At 45.8% G+C, this 17,807-nt stretch overlaps 2 protein-coding genes across 3 annotated transcripts; both read left to right on the top strand.

Moving 5' to 3' along the window:
- Nucleotides 1–1,584: 1,584 nt before the first annotated feature.
- On the top strand, nt 1,585–5,641 carry emc10 (ER membrane protein complex subunit 10). 2 transcript variants are annotated; one of them, XM_023798397.2, is made up of 8 exons: nt 1,585–1,741; nt 2,077–2,143; nt 2,241–2,353; nt 2,460–2,573; nt 3,873–4,057; nt 4,136–4,229; nt 4,483–4,581; nt 5,374–5,641. In XM_023798397.2, exons 1-7 carry the CDS (start codon nt 1,646–1,648, stop codon nt 4,567–4,569), a joined length of 756 nt encoding a protein of 251 aa, XP_023654165.1. In that variant the 5' UTR covers nt 1,585–1,645; the 3' UTR covers nt 4,570–4,581; nt 5,374–5,641. The 2 variants fall into 2 exon arrangements, with proteins under 2 accessions (XP_023654165.1, XP_023654163.1); XM_023798395.2 differs by lacking the exon at nt 4,483–4,581.
- A 1,761-nt stretch (nt 5,642–7,402) lies between these two features.
- On the top strand, nt 7,403–16,212 carry LOC111836942 (tripartite motif-containing protein 16). Its single transcript, XM_072704989.1, has 7 exons — nt 7,403–7,414; nt 8,813–8,907; nt 10,251–10,353; nt 10,597–10,741; nt 15,107–15,169; nt 15,330–15,469; nt 15,558–16,212. The coding sequence occupies exons 4-7, from the start codon at nt 10,720–10,722 to the stop codon at nt 15,969–15,971; spliced, it is 639 nt and encodes a 212-aa protein (XP_072561090.1). The 5' UTR covers nt 7,403–7,414; nt 8,813–8,907; nt 10,251–10,353; nt 10,597–10,719; the 3' UTR covers nt 15,972–16,212.
- The last annotated feature ends 1,595 nt before the right edge of the window (nt 16,213–17,807 follow it).

Here is a 17,807-nt window from a genome sequence, read left to right as displayed (position 1 = left end):
CGTCAATGTGCCTAAGTCGACGCTCAAGCAAAAGTCCCGATTTTTCCTAATGATGTTTCCTTTAAAATTCCTTGTGTAACTCGCCGCTTGTAAGTCGTCAAATTCCCTTAGTCGTCACCTAAATCCCGGTCCCGAAGAACACAAATGAATGGATTTTCCTACCTGTAAATCGACACCCCAATCGCTGCATTCCCGCCGCCTGCTTGTCACCACGGCATTGTAGAAACGGGGAATCCCCACCTATCGCACTAGTCGCTCCCTGGTCTTAAGTCTCGCGTGTATAGTGCGGTGTAGTAGAGGTATGGTGTTATATTTACTAGTCGGCAAAACGGCGAGATAGACATAAGTCGCCAAAGTGTCGACTTAGGTGTATCTCGTCAATTCTCTAAGTCGTCACTTTTAAGATGGTCCCGCGAGTGTCGACTTAGACCGGTTTTACTGTAATAACAATTTAGTACATTTAGCCTATATATACAGTGAAAACCGCATATAGTGATCACGTCTGTCTGGGTGAAATTTAAGCTATAATCCAAGTGAAAATGGTAGATTACCTGGATTCAAGCAACATCCTGAGGGATAGCCAACATGGATTTAGGAGAGGTAGATCCGGTTTAACTAATCTACTTGAGTTCTTTGAGGAAGCTGCAAGAGAAATTGATCACAAAAAGGCCTACGATGTGATCTACTTAGATTTCCAGAAGGCCTTTGATGTTGTCCCCCACAAACGACTCTTCCTAAAGCTCAAAGATGTAGGGATTTTAGGAACTGTAGCAGCTTGGATCGAAAATTGGTTAACAGACAGGAAGCAGTGAGTAGTCATTAGAGGCACAATGTCACAGTGGGCCTGCTTTCATAGTGGGTTACCGCAGGGTTAAGTTAAGCCTGATGTTCCCTTATACACAAAAGAATGATCACGGTCTCATCTACAAAGTGAGGCAACGCCTACAGCTTATTAATTAAACACGGCTATTGGATCGGTACTCGGTATTGTCCGAAACCCAAAGTTCAGGTATCGGTATTGGTATCAGGACAGAAAAAGTGAGATTGGTGCATCCCTACTTTATTACTTATTTATGCTTTACGCAGACACGGTGTGTACTTCAAACATTGCCACGTATTTCCAAAACATGATTTTATGATAATTTGGAAAAACTGAAGAACAATAACTAATGAAGAAATTTCTGTGTATGTGTGTTTGCCTGTCTGTCTGTTTGTTTTCTGTCAGAAAGTACCAAGAGTAACAAAATGACTGTCTGGTGATATCCTTTGGTAACTCTGTAAAGAGCAACACCTGCCGCTGAAGAAACGTACTGTCTCACACAGTACTACGCCGTCCTTTGCGCAATGTAACTGATGTTCTATGTCGCTTATATTACATACATCAGGGGTGTCGAACTCAAGTCCTGGAGGGCCGGAGCCCTGTGTAGTTTAGTTCTTTCCCTGTTCCACCACAAATGATTCAGCTCAAGAGCTGTGTGGTAATTAGCACAAAGAGTTGAATCAGGTGTGTTAAAAGAGGGGAAACCCAAAAGTATGCATGGCTCCGGCCCCCCAGGACTGGAGTTTGACACACTGCTGACCTTTTACGTCAGGACGTACGTTTGTAGTTTTTCTGCACACGTAACGCTTCACTCCGTCAGGCAAAATGGCCGCATTCAGGTCATGCTATACCTCGGTTTGGATATCTGCAGTTGTTCTCACAATAACTACAGAGTACGTCAGTTGTAACACCGGTAAAAGGGTGAGTTCAGTTTCTGCCTCACTAATAAAGCGTAGGATACTTATAACACCTCTGTTAAGCGCTGTAACGTCGGCCAGCTTTTGTGTTGCTAAGAGGTAGCTAATAATTTTTGATTGTATATGATGACCCGCTGGATATTTAGCCAGCATAATTAGTAATAATAATAGTACCGGCAATAACAAGGAATAATAATGATAATAGTGATGATCTCATGTGGGGTGTATGGACGGCGTTTGCTGTTTTCCCTGTCCTTTCCCCCGTTTGCTTTTAGCGCTCGCGTTCCGTCTGGAGTCTCCATTGAAAAGACTGGCTGATGTCGCTCTTTCTGTCCACAGGCGGCTGATGGGATGGACACCGAGGCAGCCGGCTTCTCTGTCCCACTCGAGCACTCTTTCGAGATCGGTCAGTTCGTTTTTGTGCTCCGTGCGTGAGATGCTTTCAAGCATCACTTCCTGGTAATAACCCACTAGCGGGGCTCACTCCGTGTCCCTTCCCCTAGACGACGTGCCGCGGTTTCGCATGAGGGGATCCGTGCAACTGAGAGGGGGCCGGGAGCATACCGCATCTCTCTGGCAGAGTCCCCTGACAGAGGAGGACAGGAGCATTCTGAAGGTGAGAGCCCGTCAGTCAGGTCCCCGATTGTTGTGGTGCTGCATTTGCTGGGGCTGTGGTCAGTGGCCTGACTCGGGCTGCCGGTGTCTCTCTGTGCTGGTGTCAGGCGGTAGCTGCAGTGGACGGCCTGTACCGGATCCGGGTTCCCAGAGTGTCTGTGCAGACTGACAGACAGGCTGAACGGCAGATGGATGGATACCTCACCGCATTCGTTCCAGCTGTGAGTAGAAAATGGCTTGCGTGATCACATCATTTTCACTAGGGTTTAAGTTTTATGTTAAGTCCCATTAATAATCACAGATACACCTACTGCTACCATAACAGGCAAAAATGAAGCTTTCAAAAGAAAATTAAAAAGGTAGATTTATGATCATTTAAAAAAAAAAAAAAAAAAACCCTGCCGAAATGATGAAGCTCCACAGAAAATATTTACCCCGGCCCACTCTAGATGGGAGAATCGGACAGGTTCATGAAGTAAACATTTGCACATAAGCAATCAGGAAAGTTATTCCCGAAAATGCTAACCATGGCATTCTGGGTATAGCCACACTAGCCAAACCCCATTTAACACAAGACATGCCTATTTATATGTCATGCGCCCCCACCACCGCCCCACATATCCTGTTATTGTACAGTATTTTATATAAATTTTCTTTGCACAGTTCAACAAGCATCCAGTTTTTCATTACATTACAAGCAGTACTTGCACGAGGGCGTGTGGCAAACAGAAGATCTTGAAACTTGGCACTTACACAGTCCGGTCTTCTCTGTCAAGTTTTTCCTCCTAAAGACCAATTTATATTTCACTCTTCCACATGCGTTTATGGCCTGCAAGTGAGTGACATAAATCTAGTCATCCTGGGTGTCTAGAGGACGCACTTGCAGGCCAGATTTTTACATGCAGTCGACATCATGCACATTGGTGCACGTCGACTGTGCATATGCCAGGAAATTGACTAGATGTTTGCTGTAGGTGGCAGCGTTGATTTTCACAGAGCTCAATAAAGGAGTTGAAGTTGTTGATGTTGTTGTAGTTATGGTAAACAGCTACATTAGGAGGTGCAGAGGTACTCACATATCAAATTTTTCATACTGTCCAGACATTATACCATGGTACATGGTATTTCAAAAAGAGAAACTATTCCAGCATTGAAATCTTGGTGATAAAATTCAACAAGTGGGGGAATCCAAGATAATTTTATTGCAAAGATGTCAAAATCCCGTAGTATGCCGTATTATCATAATACCGCCCAAGCCAAGTAACAACTTTAAAACTGTTCATAGAAGTTTACTTGTTTCACTGCACTGCTTGTATTTGTGTTTGTTGCAATACATCTGCTCTCTGCTAGTTTGGTGGAATATCATTGCTGTATGCATGCACCAACCATGACTGCCTGCATCCACAGACAAATGTAGTATATACAGAAGTGTCCATGTGCACAGCCATGTGGAAAAGTGAAGTATGAACCAGGCTTAACCCTAACCCTTACTCCTCTCCGGAATCTCCTCCACTGCACAGTGCTCTATGGTGGAATCCCACCTCAGTGATGTCATCACCCTGCACACTGATGTCACCGGATACCTCATCGGTGTCTCCATAGTTACGATCCCTGGCACATGTCGTGGGGCTGAGGTGGAAGAGGAAGTTGACCTGGAAGCTTTCAACACAACACTGAGTTTCATGGGCCCCGTCACTGCCCCTGCGTGAGTCTGCAGCCCCCTTGCCGCCGAGCCTCTCTCCTAGGCTCTTCTGAACTGCTGCTGCTTCTGCCTTTGTCCCAGGCCAGAGACGGCTCTGTATATTGAGAGGATGGAACATGAAATGGAGAAGAAGGCCAAGAACCCCCAGGAGCAGAAATCATTCTTTGCAAAATACGTGAGTGGAGGCTGAGTGACCTGTAGCCTGACCTGCTGTCTGCACCTCACCCTGCTCGCCCCCCCGCTGTACCCTCCTGTACTGTGTGCTCTCGTTTGATGCTGTTTTCTGGTCTTGTACACCCTGCTTTTTGAGAGTTTTGCATATGACTGTGTCTGTGTTTGCTTTGTAGTTTTGAACACTGTCCGTGCTGTGCTTGAAACTTTCTGTGCTGTACTGTGTTTGACCTGGCCTGTGCCGTGCTGTGTTTCAGTGGTATTTGATTCTCGGAGGCGCAGTATTCCTCATGGCCACAAGTTCCACACAGTCCCCACCAGGGGGAGGCAGAGAGCAGAGCTGAGTCTCATTACAAGTACTGTCAGCCACTTTGCTCACTCACTGTATGTCCCTGTGTCTGGGCCGGTCCTTGTGTCTGTCTCTCTCTGCGCTTATCAGCATGCCAGCCTAATTGTTCTGTACTTGTTTCCAATTCCTCGATCAGTAGTTAGACACTTTGTTGCATCACTGGCTGTAATGCTGCCAGGGGTCCTGTAGAGGGCAGTGTACATATACCATCGCCGTGCCTTCGAGGCCCAGGCCTGAGGTGCCACCGCTACAGTCTGAGGCCTGGGTCTGTGTGAGAACACCCCGCAGCCGATGTGTTGTCACCATGCCTCGCACGGAGATTGATGCGCTGCAGGTGCGTGAGCCCCCTGGACAGCGGGGGGCAGCGCCGGGAGCCCCCAGCCCTGTTCTGTCCGGCCACATACTTTCCGATGGGCTGGGCTGCTCCAAGTCTCAGGTTTCGGTGCCATTTGGTGAGAAGGACCAGAGCAGGCGGCCGGGTGTGCAATACAGCCCCAAGATCCACGGTGGCATGATTGGGAACCACTTTGAGCTGTGAGGGACATGGTGCTGGGGTAGCGTGTCTCTGTCTGTCTGTGTGCGAGAGTGTTTATGTGTTTGTCTGAGCATCGTTGCCTAGTCTTAGCATTACATGCTTCACGCTGATTCTCATGCACCCTGATCAGCCCCTTGTGTGAAACACTGATGAAATGCTTCCCAGCTGCTCTGTGTCTCTCATTGTGTCCTTGTACCTCAAACCTGGCACCTCAGTGTGATCATCTCTGTTCTCTCCCCCCTCCCCCCACTTCTCTCCCTCCAGTGGATGTACATTGTGCCTCTGGTTCTCTTTCTGATGATGTCAGGAGCACAGGATCAGACTGGGGGTGGTGCCACAGGTGGAGCAGCCAATGGCGGTGGACGATGATTGACGCCGTGCTCAGTGTTTTCTGTTTCCAGATGTACATAGTGATGTCAAGAAACACTGAGTTAGATTTACAAAACAGAAGAAACCACATGCTCTTTGAAATCTGTGACTGATATGACTGATAGATAATGAAGTATTTATTAAAGTCTTCTGTTACTGTGAATTGTGACTGGGTGTCTGTTACTCTCAACCCAGTCCTTGGAACCCCCATATAGTCCACATCTGAACAATCAAGAACACTGGATACCACATACAGGTGTCATCTTGGGGCTGGGTTGTCCCCCCTAGAGTAGGGCTGGACAATAATTCGATATCAATATATATCGCGATAGAATTTTTTTCGATAACGGTGATACGATTTTTAAACACATTTCCGATATTTCGATATACATTTGAATATTATATATATTCACCGGCTTTTAAAAATTTATCACAAGTGCTAAACAGCGCGTATTCAAATCGCATTCGCATGGTAATTTGCTGAACAACGCAGCTGTGAAACGTGATCAGGTAAAACTTTTTTAGACAGCATAAATAATATTGAAGCATTTGTTTTCAAGCAGACTGTTAAAGGCAAAAGCAACAAAGCATTTTAGACTTTGTAAAGAAACCATAGTAACCACGTGTATGATACTTGTCAGAGCGAAATGACTCGTGAATTTAATTTTGACACTGGTTAGCTTTTTGTAAAAACGAACTACAGTACACCCCGCAGGTTTTTTGTGATTTTGTGAGCGATCTTTGTGTTTTCAATGTTGGAGAATATAATTAAAGGTTTGTATCAAGAAACGACGGTGGTTTTTATTGTATACTGGTAAATCTCTGCTGTTAGTTGGTGGTATGCCTTTTGTTAGCCAACATGTATGTCGGGGCCGGCTCTACGCTGGGGCAACGCCCCCTTAAGCAAACGTCCTGCCCCCTTAAATCAAACTTTTAGAAGTTGAGGAAGAAAATAATAATTACCCACAAACTGAATATGGACAAGATTTACTACAGTAGCTGAAAAATCCACTGAAAAAGGCACAAACGAGATGATAAGTTTCACTTCTTGTTCGCTCTTTCCCTCCGTGTTCTGTTTGTGCGCGGGCTCACGCAGCACTCGGCAGATCCCCCACTCACCCTCCCCCCAGCTAAACATCCAATCACTGTTAGTATGCAAATGAGCCAGTTTCTCAGTAGGCAGGGCAGAGCGAAATGAGCTGCGTGATTGCGGAAGGTTTGGAGGAAACAGCAATCTCTCTCGTCAAAATCATAGCGACTAGTGAGATCATGGTTCGAATTATTTTTGTCTATTTGGGGGGGTCTTGATCGGGGGGTACTGTACCCCCCCCAAATAGACAAAAATAGCAGTTTGGGGGGGGGGGGGTATTAACATTTTTCTTGTTTTTTTTTTTTTTTTTTTAAGAAAGATAACCTCACCTTGTAGGAAAATTTTATGTAAAACGATTTTAGACACCCCTAGTGTGGATCGTACCATTTGAACCACCTTGGCGCTAGAAGCAGCTTAGCCAGTCGGTTACGTCATTCATTCTCATTGAGCGACTTGTTCGTTGTGATTTCAAGATTCTTTATTCGTCACATACATAGTTATAACAAGTACAACATGTAGTGAAATGAACCCTGACCGATCCTATTTTTCAGTTTTATATTTCAAGACTCGGTGAATTGATTTTTTCTTTTTCATAACTTAGCCTACCCTTTTTAGTTTTGGTGATATTGGCAATAGTGAAAAGTGTTTTGTTGGGTTCAAATATGTTTGATATAGGCCATCCAATTAAGGTAAATGTCTTGTTTTTAATCTGATGAGGAATATTTTATTTTATTTTTTGTTTTAATTTTCAGTTTTCCCCCTGAGGGATTGCCACCTTACTGTGGTCAGGGGCTTTGCGTGCCTCAGTGACCCTAAGAGCTACACCAGCAGAAGCTTAGCCTTCAGGTGGGACACCCAAGTTGGACAGGTCTTAGGGCAGAGGCCTGACAAAGTGCAATCCAATTACATGACAAAAACAATTATCCAGAGCACCACCCCACCCCTTTCCCGCCTTTGTCGCCACCATGTGCCCCCTTCACATTTCTGTCTGCCCCCTCATATATGCATGTCTAGAACCGGCCCCGATGTATGTACATATTTATAGCATGCCGATCGCGTCAAATAAATCGCGGCAATGCCAAAAACCCGTGCATGTACATTCTCAGTTATTAACGCACATAAATACATTTCAAGCAGATGCTAATATATTGCTGCCATATTGGTTTTCGGTTATCTCGATCATCGGTTATCTCGACGCTTTTTGGCAACCCCCTAGGCCGGCGACATAACCGGGTTCGACTGTATATCAATAATCAGCCTGTTCTAGTTTAAATGGAAATATATTATTGTTAATAAGCTGAGTCAGAGTTTTATTTATTTGATAGTTTATTTCACATTTCTTGTTTGTAAAGGCCAAATACAAATAAAAAGTGAACCTTTTTTTTTGTACTGTTTTTATTAAAAAAAAAATTATATAATTTTAATAGGAGGAGCCTGGAGGTATTATAGACTTTGCAAATTCAGTTTGCAGACATCCATTGTGCGTGTCCTCGGCAGTTTTTTCCTGAGGCTTTTTAATATTGTCCATATCGATATCGGAATTATATCGTATCGACCAAAATTAAGAAATATATCGTGATATAAATTTTTGCCATATCGTCCAGTCCTACCCTAGAGCTGTCCCCTCAGACTGCCCTCCCTATGTTGTGCTGTCCCCTCAGACTCCGCCCTCTGTTAGAGCCGTCCCCTCAGACTCCGCCCTGTGTTAGAGCCGTCCCCTCAGACTCCGCCCTGTGTTAGAGCCGTCCCCTCAGACTCCGCCCTGTGTTAGAGCCGTCCCCTCAGACTCCGCCCTGTGTTAGAGCCGTCCCCTCAGACTCCGCCCTAGGTTAGAGCCGTCCCCTCAGACTCCGCACTGTGTTAGAGCCGTCCCCTCAGACTCCGCCCTGTGTTAGAGCCGTCCCCTCAGACTCCGCCCTGTGTTAGAGCCGTCCCCTCAGACTCTGCCCTGTGTTAGAGCCGTCCCCTCAGACTCTGCCCTCTGTTAGAGCCGTCCCCTCAGACTCCGCCCTAGGTTCACAAATTGGTGTCAAACTGTGCAATATGTGTTCATTGAATTATATTTTAAACACGTAAATTTCTTCAAATTAATTGTCCGTGTTAGCATGTTACCTTTGACTGCACTACAAGTTACACCATAGTCATGATTGTATCCCCGAAAACTGCTAATGTGTGCCGACAGTTAATGTGTAGCCAAAGTGCTATTGAACAAATGAAAGCAAGCCGGATGTTGATTATCTGCAGTATGGAGCACCCAGGATACCGTAATTGCCAGCATGTTGAGGGGGCAATGAGTCCAGCTTGCTGTCAGCCAGGACGAGCAGGGCCCTCTCCAGCCGGTGAGGTAACAGCCCCCACGCGGGCCAACCTTTCAGCGCCTCCTGTTTTACCCGGATTCCCCCACACACCTGCTCTCACACACTGGCCCAATGTCACTAACAGGCGTCTGTGATTGATGGCGTGTTCAAACATCCAGGGAGAGATTAAAAGAGCTCAGTGAGTAACGGGTTTAGAAAAGGAGGTGGGGTTTCTGTGTGATTGACAGACAGGATTGGGGGGGGGGGGCGGCTGTGTGACTGATAGACATGTTTAGAAATGGAGGTGGGGTTTCTGGCAGACAGGTTTAGAAGTTCCCAGATATTATAAAGCAATGGTTCTCAACCTTTTTTTATCCAAGGACATTCTGTATCAAGGAAAACATGTTTGCTCCCTCTTGAACAGGTTATGATATTGTTTCTCTTGTATGCATTCTGCAATGATGATAAAAATTGACAATGTTTATTAATAGAAACATTTTAGTTTGGTAACACTGCCAATCAATATAATTTCTTTTGAACGTGACTCAATTAAGGTTTTCCTCTACTACATCAAGTAGCACTAGTTTTTTTTTTTCCTCAGGTTATGATAGTTTCCAAAACAGAAGCTGAATGCTTATGAACAGAAAAACTAAATATAAAACCTATTTGGCAAATGGTTCTCAAATCAGAAATCAGGTGAACCATTATATGTGTACGTAATAACTGAAAAGATACTCATTTTAAGGTATTATTTAAGGTATAAGGTATTAGCAAAATAAAATAAAACAAATGTTGCAAATTATGATTTTCAATGATGTTTTAAAATGAAAAGAACCATGTACCAATGAATCCTCACCTTTCCCCTCCATTAATTTCCCTGTGAAAAGCTGCAAACTGAGTAGTTTGATTTTAGCTCTGAATTCTGGGATTCTGTGTAACATCACGAATGAAGCAACTAGGAAGGAATACTATTGGTGTCTACTAAAAATCTTTACTAAGGTCCTAATTTTAGCACATAATTAAAGTATTACAATATAAACTATCAATATAGCATAAAAATGTGATATTGGCTATTTAGCAATGTCGTCATTTTTTTTATGCTTTTCATGTCCTCGCTGAGACAACGGAGTGGTTAGATACCAGTTAGTAACACTGCAATAAAGCATCTCAGTTGGTTCTACAGTTCAAGACCAGAGACACTTATTAAGCTGTCTTCTTCATCTTATACATATGTGACTTTACAATGCCTGTCCATCACACATGTGGCCACACACAACCCACCTTTTACATATGTGGTTTTAAAGTGCCTGCCTGTCACATGACCCCACTTGACCCATCGTATAATGTGACTCTGCACCCTTTCTGTGTATTGTTGTGTATGACAGTGACTCATCATGGTTACAGTGGATCTTCTGGCAGTAGGTTTTAGTGAATGAAGCAGTTACAATCCATCACCCTTCCTGCGGCTGCTGATCCTGCTCAGATAGGGTGAGGTCAACATTTTAAATGAATTTTTTTGTTGTTCCACCACATAGAAGCATTAGTTAAATGTGTAAATTCTGTAATGCAGAACACTTCACTGTGCAATAATGGGCCAGCAGTTTCTGGGGCTGGGGAGCGCCCCCTGCTGGTCAGTTGGATGTAGCCAGACCATGTGAACCACACCAACCTACACTCTGCTGGAGGGTTATAGCAGTTTCAGATGACGTTGCTAACTGCATCCCTCCCCAGCAGCCCCGCGCCCCACAGACCCACCCCCTGAAGGAATAAGACCGCATCCAGGGGGCAGTCCACCATTCGCCCAACGAGACGAAAGACGCCACATCCCAGACCAGCACATCACCAGCCAGAACCATGCCAGCGTCGAGGAAGCCCGGTAAGACTGGACGCGTTCTGCTCCCCAGGAGGGGGGGGGGAGTGTCTGTCCGCGTGCCTCTCTGTAAAAACGCAGGAGCTGCAGCAACAACTGCAGCCTTCGGCTGTTAGTTAACTGCACTTTCATGGGAGAAAATATCCGCTGTGACAAAGTGACACATTTTTGTTGAATACAGGGCAAAGCTTATATGGCCCCCTCAGAAGCCTATAGGGTGATCAGCTCAGCTATCAGGAGGATCCCAGCGAGGGGGGGGGAGGCACTGCACACCATTACATGTGATGGAGCTGCATGTGTCAGCCCTAATATTCAGGAATCCCACATACCCATACTGTATATGTATATATAGATGTATATATATATAGATCTCATATATATCTCTCCAGAAGACAGACACATGTGGGGAGGAGGTGGGAATCCACTGTCGTTGATTCTGATTCCAATTGCTGGATTCTGATCAGGTGTTCATATCCGAAGGAAGATTAAACACCTTGAGTGAACATGAACCTGTGGATGAGGGCACTGCAGACATGTGGGATGAGGCTTGGGGACACCTCCTGAACTGTTATTAGTGTCAGCCTGATCATGAGCCGTCCAGGCACACATATAAAGGCAATGCTCATCCTCACTCAACCCTCGGTGTGCTTTGCCAGTGTGCTTCATCGATGTACATTGTCAGTGTACTTCATCAGTGTGCTTCATCATTGTGTGTTGTCAGTGTGCTCCCTCAGTATGCTTCATTGGCGTGCTTCATTGATGTGTGTCGTCAGTGTGCTTCATCAGTGTACTTCATTGGTGTGCTTCATAAGTGTGCGTTGTCATCATGCCTCATCAATGTGCGTTGTCAGTGTGCTTCCTCAGTGTGTTTCATCAGTGTACTTCGTCAGTGTGCTTCATCGATGTGTGTCATCAGTGTGCTTCATCAGTGTGCTTTATTATATCAAAATTAACACAGTTAAAGTTAACGCAGTCAAAGAAAAAAAACGCTGTGCAAGGTTGAAGCTCGGCGGGTTCAGGACTCACCACCGAATGTTTCGATGCGATTTATGATGTGATTAAATGCTTGTTTATTGAGCTGAGGATAAGCTTACTATCCCAAGCTGTTTGTCACTACCCAGAAGCTATGGCTTACACCCCCACCCCCCCCCCCACCCCCAATCCCTGCTGACTCGCGACCTTCTGCTGTCCATCCTTCACTCTCAGCTTTCACGCCTCTGGGTCCCTGCCACTTTCTGTCCTCTTCATTTCTGCCTTTTCATGATGTCTTCTGTCACTTTTGGTGTCTGATCCTAAATTGACCTTCCTCCTCTGTTCTTCCCTTTCTGAACAACCCCCCCCCTCCCCACCTCTTCATCTCCTCCCCCCTCCCCCAACACATCCCTATGATTTACTTATTTACTTATTATGGTCAGATTTTCACCGCCTGTTTGTAAGCTCTGGTTCATGATCTCTGGTTCTGCTATGTTAATGAAGGACAGTGATTGGTATAGTGTAAGTGCCTGCAGTTGGGCTGTGCTGGGCTGTGCTGTGCTGTGCTGTGACCCTCTCACCCTTTATTTTTCCTCTGATTATTCCTCTCTGCTGTTTCACGCATGTAAATGTGCTATGGAGACTGTCTCTGTTTGCATGGCATTCCTAGCATCCTCTGTCTCCTCTTTCTCTTGCCCTTTCTGTCGGTGAGTCATTTGTGTTTGTTCACCTGTCTGCGGTTTCCCATGAGGCTTTGCTGCAGATCCATGTTTCAATATTTCCTGCCTCATAAGCAGTATGGGACAGGAAGAAACCTCCTCTTCTAGGTACCCCCCCCCTCCCCGCTCCGGCAATCCACAGCAGCATATCTAATCTGATACGCGTGCTGCTCGCTGCTGCGTTGCGGGGGGGAGGCAGCTGGGAGGGATCACCCTCAGCTCCGCACATGTTTCTTCATCCACACTTAACCTTAACCCTGTTTCTGGGGCCAGACTGTGCCCCCCCACAGAGCAAATCTGATAAACAACCTGCTGGATTTACACCCTGCGGCTCATGTGACTCTGTGGTTGCTGCAACCATCTGTAGAGGGCACTATCTATCTATCTATCTATCTATCTATCTATCTATCTGTCTATCTGTCTGTCTGTCTGTCTGTCTAACCCTGTAGCAGGCCAGTAATGACTGTAACTAATGTGTTTTTCATTTATTCTCTGGATGGATGCAGAGCAGTGAGGTCTGCTGCAAGCTCACAGGTTTAGATCCAGTCCCTCAGCCACGCAATCTGAAGAGCAAGAGCATCATGGTTGCAGAGCTTATTTCTCCCTGATCTGATCTGTACCAGAATACAGAGCTGTCTGAAGTCCATTGTGCTGTTCTGAGTATAAGGCAGCTCACAGCTTTCAGCCACTTGAGTACTTCCTGAAAGGGGCAGGGCCTCCTTCATATGGGGGTGGAGTCTGCTCAGTTGGACCTATAGAATTGCAACTGGACCAACCACATCTCAGTGACGCTCCACCTCCCCCCACGGTTCTTTAAAAGGGAGTAATGCAGAGGAGGTGTGATTTATAACTGGAAGCTGTCATCGCCCCATGGCTCAGATGGCCTCTCTGCTGCTTTTTAAGCTGTATTAATGATCCCGGCATGAGTCTCAGTGTATGTGCGCTGTGTGAGTTCCAGGCTGTTTTTCATAGCAGAGTCCCTGACATCTACCCCTGCCTGCTCCTGAAAGCTCACGGGGCTGATCCTGGGTGGAGCTACCTGTAGGGCGGCGCAGTTTCCCGCCGTCCTGTACTCTCAGAGGTGTGACTGATGCGGCAGGCGACCTGATCTGTGCTGCCTGTCCAGTCGTGTTCACAGCTCAGCTTGCAGGCCCAGGATGAGCAGATGGCAGCTTAGCTGCTTGCCGCGGCTCCCGCTGCTTCCTGACACGGTGGGAACGACGCATCGCTTCAGCAGTCTTAGTCACAGGCAGACCCCCCCCCACCCCCACCCCCACCCCCAGACTGGCAGTGGTGCCTGTGAAGCAGAATGAGAGCAGTGCATGCACTTATGGTGCAACAGCAGCACCCCAGATAGGTGCAGGTGAGCGATTAAGTAGACATGCAAAACGCAGCCTGATGGAAGCGTTCCGGAAAGCCTTGCTAAGGCCCGGCTGGCTACGTGCAGAGGTCGCACCTCTTTGTTTTTGTCGCATCAACCCCATAAGATGCGCCACCCTGTCAGATTAGGTGCTGATGACTGACAAAGCTGCTCCCTGCTCTGATCTCACGCCTTCCTCCGCATGGCATGTGACTCACAGCCTCTCTTCTCTTTGTAGGAGACGCTCATAGCGGAGCCATTGCTGCTGGTAAATGGACTGCGATTTGACAGTACAAGTGTGATGTCATCCATTCAGGGGTGCAATTTTGCAGCATCACGTATTAAAATAATACATTATTTAACAAGGTTATTTTCAGTAAATGTACTAATTTCCATGAACAATTTACCCATTTACTCAATGCAATTCAATTTATATTGTTCATTGCATTAATGTTGCATCCTCTACATGGTGACATGGTCAGGACTGTAGCCAATCCCTACCAGCCATCTTCCTGACTAATTTAAAATGCTTTGGTGAAGGGGGCAGGGCCAGTAAATCCTATAGGTGACACGGGCTGCGTCAACTTCTGATAGGCACTGAATTAGCAAACAGGCAATTCCACTTTGGGGGGGTGAACAAAACACTTAGTATGAGCAGAGATTGTTAATAGGACTGTCAGATGATTAAAAAACGATTTTTCAGTTTTATACTGTATATTCAGTATAGAAATTTCTTTTAAAAATCATACTGCTCTCCCACACGGTATTATAATGAACACGATGAAAGTAAACACGACCCAAGAAATAATGACGTTGTATAGCTTTAAGATTAATGCTAACACTTTAACGCAGCAACTTTGACAGTTGAGTTCTTTGATTATGCTGTGTGAAAGATGTTTTTAATTGTGCATTTCCTTCAAGGCACCTATTATTTAAATAATTATTATTATTACTTTTTTATTATAATGTAAATTTTATATATTATTATATATTTATACTATATATACCTGTGCTGAGAAGTGTGTACTCAACACAAAATGTTTTGTTGTAGTCCAACATGCATTGTTGTTTTTTTTACCAGCCAGTGGGCTGGTGTTGGTTTTTTTGTACTTGTACTTGTAATTTCCAGTCCCGTGTGCATACCTACTGACCTACTTCCTGGCCGTGTGCTGTGAGTTAGACAGCGAAGACCACATGATGCCTCTAGATGAAGCATGTAAAAGCAGCAGCATCAAGCGCAGTGAGCTGGGCCAGCCTCTGTCTGCGGTTATACTGGGGGATCCCCTCACTTGTCTGTCGCCGCTCTCTGTCTCGCCACAGCCCCCTGTCCCATCTATGAGCCCAACATCCCGGAGCCCCAGACTAGGGAGGAGCTCCTCAAGTGTAAGCAGAGGCATCTTATGCAGCATCTCGTGTTTATATCTCATCTCAGTACCCTCTGTGCATCTCCCTTTCTCTCTCCCCCTCTCCCTTTCTCGCCTCCCTCTGCGCTCTCTCCCACTCTTCTTCCCCTCTCTTTTTCTCCCCCCTCTCTCTCTCTCAGACTGGATCCCCCTCTCCCTGGATGACAGGACGGCCCAGAAGCTGCTGTGGATATCTGAAGGGGCGACCAAAGTGTCCCGCATGTCTGAGGATGCGTGCCCATACCTGGACAGGCCTGAGCGCTACGACCACTCCCCACAGGTAGGCCTGCCCCCGGCCCGACCAGTAGCGTCACCCTCTCCACCACTACAGCCAGAGTGAAAATAACCCCCCTCTTTCCTCCCCCCAGGTGGTCTGCAAGGAGAATATGTGGGGGAGGCGGGCCTACTGGGAGGTGGGCTACACGGGTTGGGTGGTGGTGGGGGTCGTGTATGAGGGGGCACCACGCAAAGCACAGGAAGGCCCCTGCGGCATCGGGGAGAACGAAGCCTCCTGGGGGCTGGGCTGGGCTGGCACCTGCTACCAGGCCTGGCACAACAGCGAGAACGTAGACGTGGAGGCTGAGGTGACCCCGAACCTGGGTCTCTACCTGGATCAGCCGGCAGGTGTGCTCAGCTTCTACGCAGTGGGGAGGGGGGGCGAGGGAGCCACTGGAGCAGCTCGACTGCTGCACAGGTACAAGGCCAGCTTCAGCCAACCCCTCCTGCCGGCATTCTGGGTAGGGGGCAAATCTGCCTGCTGGATTCAGAAGAAAGCCGAGTGAGAGACTGGGGCTGGTGCGGACGGGTGGACAGAGGTGGAAAAACCCTGAAAGAAGAGAAAGGGTGCCCCCCCCCCAGAAACTGTACAGCCATCAAACAAGCTAATTAAAGCTTATGCTCTGAGCCCCTAATGCCACTGCAACCAGGTTATCCTGATTGTATATGAAACATTCAATATGATTAAAAGAGTAGCACTTTATTGTTATATGAAACAATACATTGAAGTTTCTGTTCACACTGCAAGTTTGGTTTGGTGCCTGTTTGTGCGAAGGAGTCTGGGCTTAAGCCACAGCAAGACACCATCCATCCGTCCATGAATCTGGATGGGATCTTGAGTTTGGGTTTTTAATGCAAAGCCACCAGTCTGAATGTAACCTTTAATCCTGAGGGATGCTGCCCCAGTCACAAGCACATTATATCAAAAATTGGTTCATTTATGATCGTAGTTTATCATAACGGCTGTAGGCACTCGTCCCTCTACTGGTGGTGCAGGGAACTGCAACCAATGAGGACCAACCAATGAGTATCACCCTTTTTCTTCACTGGACTTCCAGCATACAGTATGTACAATTAATGTCCCACTGGGGGCTCTTAGGATATATCTCAGGGTTCTTGCAGGTTGCAGTAAGTTAAATTTAAGACCTTTCAAGACCATTATGAGCAAAATTTAAGACCAACACGATGCATTACTAGAAACATTCGAATGATACCAGAAATTCTCATATTTTATGTCACTCATATCCTTAGCCCAACATCCACATATATGTGTTTACAAAGTGCGTTTTAATAAGTTCACATGTGTTTAAAGCATGTGGGAGTGGTATTTTAAGGTTTAAACTATAAAAAAGTTTATGTATATGGTCTTTCTATATCGCTGATTTTCACCTATCGCTGATGGGTATGGAACGTAACTTCTGCGATAGGCGGGGGATCCAAACCCATCAGCCATAGGTGAAAATCCGCGATATAGAAAGACCATATACATAAACTTTTTTATAGTTTAAGCCTTAAAATATATAGTGATCCCCCGCCTATCGCGGAAGTTACGTTCCAGACCCATCAGAAAACAACTAGAAACAGCTGATACAGACTCCACACGGGGTTAACGAGGGGGCGTGGCAAACGCGAGGAGCGGACGAGCGGGGCAGGACATACTGCACTTTTAATCAGATTTTTTAGATTTTCTAAGCAATTTTTATTCAAATAAGTTTTTTTATCTCTATTTTGCTTTTTTAGTATTGGTTTAACTTTTTAAAATCTTGTTTTTATAAAGCACATTAAATAACCCCTGTGTATGGTAATAAAAACTTGCCTTGCCTTAAGGAGACGAACAACTACAAACTATATACTGGAAACTAAGACATTCACAAAGTAACTCCATGAAAAGCTCTGTAAAAGTAGAAATGTGTTTATTTTATGATAAGATAACGTGAGCCAACTGGCTAGTAGTTGCCTTAACTGAAAAAATTCACTCCAGTCATCAGAGAAAAAAGTTACTAACGCACTACATCAAAATATTTACATTGCAATAATGTATGGCATGAAATAAACTTGTAACTATATCATTCAGTAATACAAATAATAAAACAACATACCGTTCACATTGGCCTCAAGAACTAAGTTAGCGCTTGATTCCCCTGCACTTCCTGTTGTAGCTGAGCGTGCACCTGACGTCAGTGGCTGAAAGTGCACGTTCTGCAGCCAGACCCTTCTCAAACTGTTTGCCTAGCTGCAGTGATCACGCAATGGAATTTGTAGTTTTATTACAACGCAGACACCGGTGCAGACCAGATAACACAACCAACGGATTAGTTTTACAGCGTTTTACTATTTTATTT

Source organism: Paramormyrops kingsleyae, chromosome 22, assembly GCF_048594095.1.
Source record: "Paramormyrops kingsleyae isolate MSU_618 chromosome 22, PKINGS_0.4, whole genome shotgun sequence".
In the NCBI taxonomy this organism is placed as follows: domain Eukaryota; kingdom Metazoa; phylum Chordata; class Actinopteri; order Osteoglossiformes; family Mormyridae; genus Paramormyrops; species Paramormyrops kingsleyae.
The sequence above is the reverse complement of the archived record's forward strand: the minus strand, read 5'-3'. Positions and strand labels throughout refer to the sequence as shown.

Coding starts and splice junctions, on each gene's coding strand:
- emc10 (XM_023798395.2), top strand. CDS start 1,646: ATGGCCGCATTCAGGTCATGCTATACCTCGGTTTGGATATCTGCAGTT. Junction 4,058..4,135: donor GGCCCCGTCACTGCCCCTGC/GTGAGTCTGCAG, acceptor CCTTTGTCCCAG/GCCAGAGACGGCTCTGTATA. Junction 4,230..5,373: donor AATCATTCTTTGCAAAATAC/GTGAGTGGAGGC, acceptor CTCTCCCTCCAG/TGGATGTACATTGTGCCTCT.
- LOC111836942 (XM_072704989.1), top strand. CDS start 10,720: ATGCCAGCGTCGAGGAAGCCCG. Junction 15,170..15,329: donor TAGGGAGGAGCTCCTCAAGT/GTAAGCAGAGGC, acceptor TCTCTCTCTCAG/ACTGGATCCCCCTCTCCCTG. Junction 15,470..15,557: donor GCTACGACCACTCCCCACAG/GTAGGCCTGCCC, acceptor TCCTCCCCCCAG/GTGGTCTGCAAGGAGAATAT.